The sequence below is a fragment of the Labrus mixtus genome, chromosome 23 (genome assembly GCF_963584025.1).
Source record: "Labrus mixtus chromosome 23, fLabMix1.1, whole genome shotgun sequence".
NCBI classification, from domain to species: domain Eukaryota; kingdom Metazoa; phylum Chordata; class Actinopteri; order Labriformes; family Labridae; genus Labrus; species Labrus mixtus.
The window spans coordinates 21308426-21310925 of NC_083634.1; the positions used below are offsets into that span (position 1 = coordinate 21308426).

The 2500-nt window shown below is 54.2% G+C and overlaps 1 protein-coding gene across 1 annotated transcript in view; it reads left to right on the plus strand.

The window, feature by feature from the left end:
- The first annotated feature begins 1084 nt into the window (after nt 1-1084).
- LOC132958637 (early growth response protein 4-like) overlaps nt 1085-2500 on the plus strand; it is a 2586-nt gene continuing 1170 nt past the window's right edge. Inside the window, exons 1-2 of the mRNA XM_061031591.1 lie at nt 1085-1560; nt 1738-2500. The exon at nt 1738-2500 is cut by the window's right edge and continues 1170 nt beyond it. Of these exons, the coding sequence (XP_060887574.1) occupies nt 1434-1560; nt 1738-2500 (890 nt within the window). The 5' untranslated portion in view covers nt 1085-1433. The remainder of the gene's footprint in view (nt 1561-1737) is intronic.

Consider the following 2500-nt stretch of genomic DNA (forward strand, 5'->3'; position numbering starts at 1 on the left):
GTCTCTCTCTCTCTCTCTGTCTCTCTCTCTCTCTCTCTGTCTCTCTCTCTCTCTGTGTCTCTCTCTGTCTCTCTCTCTGTCTCTCTCTCTCTCTCTCTCTCTGTCTCTCTCTCTCTGTCTCTCTCTCTCTCTGTCTCTCTCTCTCTCTCTCGCTGTCTCTCTCTGTCTCTCTCTCTCTCTGTCTCTCTCTCTTTCTCTGTCTCTCTCTCTCTCTCTCTGTCTCTCTCTGTCTCTCTCTCTGTCTCTCTCTCTCTCTGTCTCTCTCTGTGTCTCTCTGTCTCTCTCTCTGTCTCTGTCCGTCTCTCTCTCTCTCTCTCTCTCTGTCTCTCTCTCTCTCTCTGTCTCTGTCTCTCTCTCTGTCTCTGTCTCTCTCTGTCTCTGTCTCTCTCTGTCTCTCTCTGTCTCTCTCTCTCTCTGTCTCTGTCTCTCTCTCTGTCTCTCTCTCTCTCTGTCTCTCTCTGTGTGTCTCTCTCTCTCTGTCTCTCTCTCTCTGTCTCTCTCTCTCTCTCTGTCTCTCTCTCTCTGTCTCTCTCTCTCTCTGCAGCACTGCAGAGCTGTGTCAGTGCGACACACTTTGTTTGTTTTCACGTCGCTCTTCAGAAGAAATGTCTCTGTAGAAAATAAAAACCTGTGTGTGATGTTTCAGCTGCTGAGATCCAGCGTTTGTGATATGAGTGATTCTTGATCATAACAGGAGAAAAGAAGCTGAAGAACATTCCCGACCTGCTGCTGAATCATTCTGTCTCTTCATCTTCTCACAGCAGCAGGTTCCACATATCTCATCGTCTGTTAATCAAATATCAGTCAATGTAAACAAAGTCACTGGAGGATGTGTTTAAAGACAGAGCAGAGTGCTGAGGGGGGCCTGTATGTTGAGTTTCCTGCAGAGATTGAAACTCAGAGGGGGGTCTCAGCCTGCAGCACGCACAGTCTTTGTGTTGTGATGCAGCATGTTTTATGTCTCCCTCCATGAAAGCGTTGATAATTACAACAATAACACTTCTTCTTCTTCTTCTTCTTCTCCTCCATCCTGTGCTGCATCCCTCCATCCCTCCCGCTGCTTGTATAACCCCCCCCCCTCCTCTCTGTTGCCGCAGTGAAGGAAACCCCTCTCTCCTCTCGGCTCTACGTAGCTCTGCCGCCTGTCCTTTTATGGTGTGGGGATACCCGCCGTCACGGCCGGATGCTGCCCATATTTGGGCAGCTACGAAGCGCACGGCGGGGGGAATCCCTCGCGCTGGTGCCGACCAATAAGGCCGGTTCGGGAGTTACCTAGGAGACGGAGAGTATAAAAGAGGCAGCGAGCGGAGGGAGTCCAGCATCTTCAGCATCACCGAGCGGACTAACGGAACTCACCGACAGCTCCGCTCACGGATTCATAATAACGGGATCTTTTTTTGAATATCTCATCACAACAACCAATCAGTAACGTGATGCTTCTGGAGCGCGAGGACAGCTTTATGTCGGAGTTTGAGGTCGCGTGCAGCGCCTGGGTGGACAGTGTGGGTTCGAGTCCCAGCGACGGAGCGGACTCTGACGTGGGATCACCTTTCAGTCAAGGTGTGTGTGAGCCAATAACAGATCGATAAGATGATTAGTGATGTGATCTGTGCAGCAGGTGTAAATCAGTTAGTCGTGCATGTTGCTGCAGCTTCATATTGATCAGCTGTGTGTAGGCTGCTCTGATTATGCAATGACACTAACACCTCCTCCTCCTCCTCCTCTCTCTCTCCTCAGTGTTCTCTCCGGGAGCTGACGCTTCTGACTCAGATTTCTTCTCCGACTTCAGTGACTGCTCCTCGGACACCCTCTCGCCCTCGTTCGGCTACACCGGCAGCTTCTTCACCGAGCCGGATCCGGTACCAGCAGCTGGACTGAGCAGCACTGCAGACGCGATCCTCAACATGATCACAGAGATCGTCGGGATCTGCACCGAGATGGAGCAGCAGGGCGACACTGCAGCAGCTGCAGCAGCAGCAGCAGCAGCAGCAGCAGCAGCAGCAGCAGCCTCCACCTCCGCTCAGCTCTACGCTCCATCTCCATGTCTGACTCCAAACTCTGAGCTGAGCGTCCCCCCCGCGGCCGCAGACCAGCCGCTGCCCCCCGCCTCTCACCCCGTGGTGGTGAAGAGTGAGTTTGTGAGCTCCAGCTGCAGCAGCGGCTGTGGACAGTCAGTGACCGGGAGTGATGCTCTGTACCCGGGCTGCGCGGACTCTCTCCTCCCGCTCTCAGCTCTGGAGCAACAGGTGGATGTTTCTGATTTCATCGACTCTCTGCTGAGCCTCGAGGCCGGTCAGGGTGAGCTGAAGGCCGGCTGTGAGATCAAGCAGGAGCCGCTGGGGCTGGAGGAGTGGCTGAAGAGCCTGGCTGCTGCTCCGGTTACCGGGGGAGATTCCACCAGCTACGTCATCAGACCAGCCGTGAAGACGGAGCCCCTCCCCTCCACCCTGGACGCGCACCTCCTCTCCTCCCTCCTGCAGGGCGCGTTCCCGATAGTCAA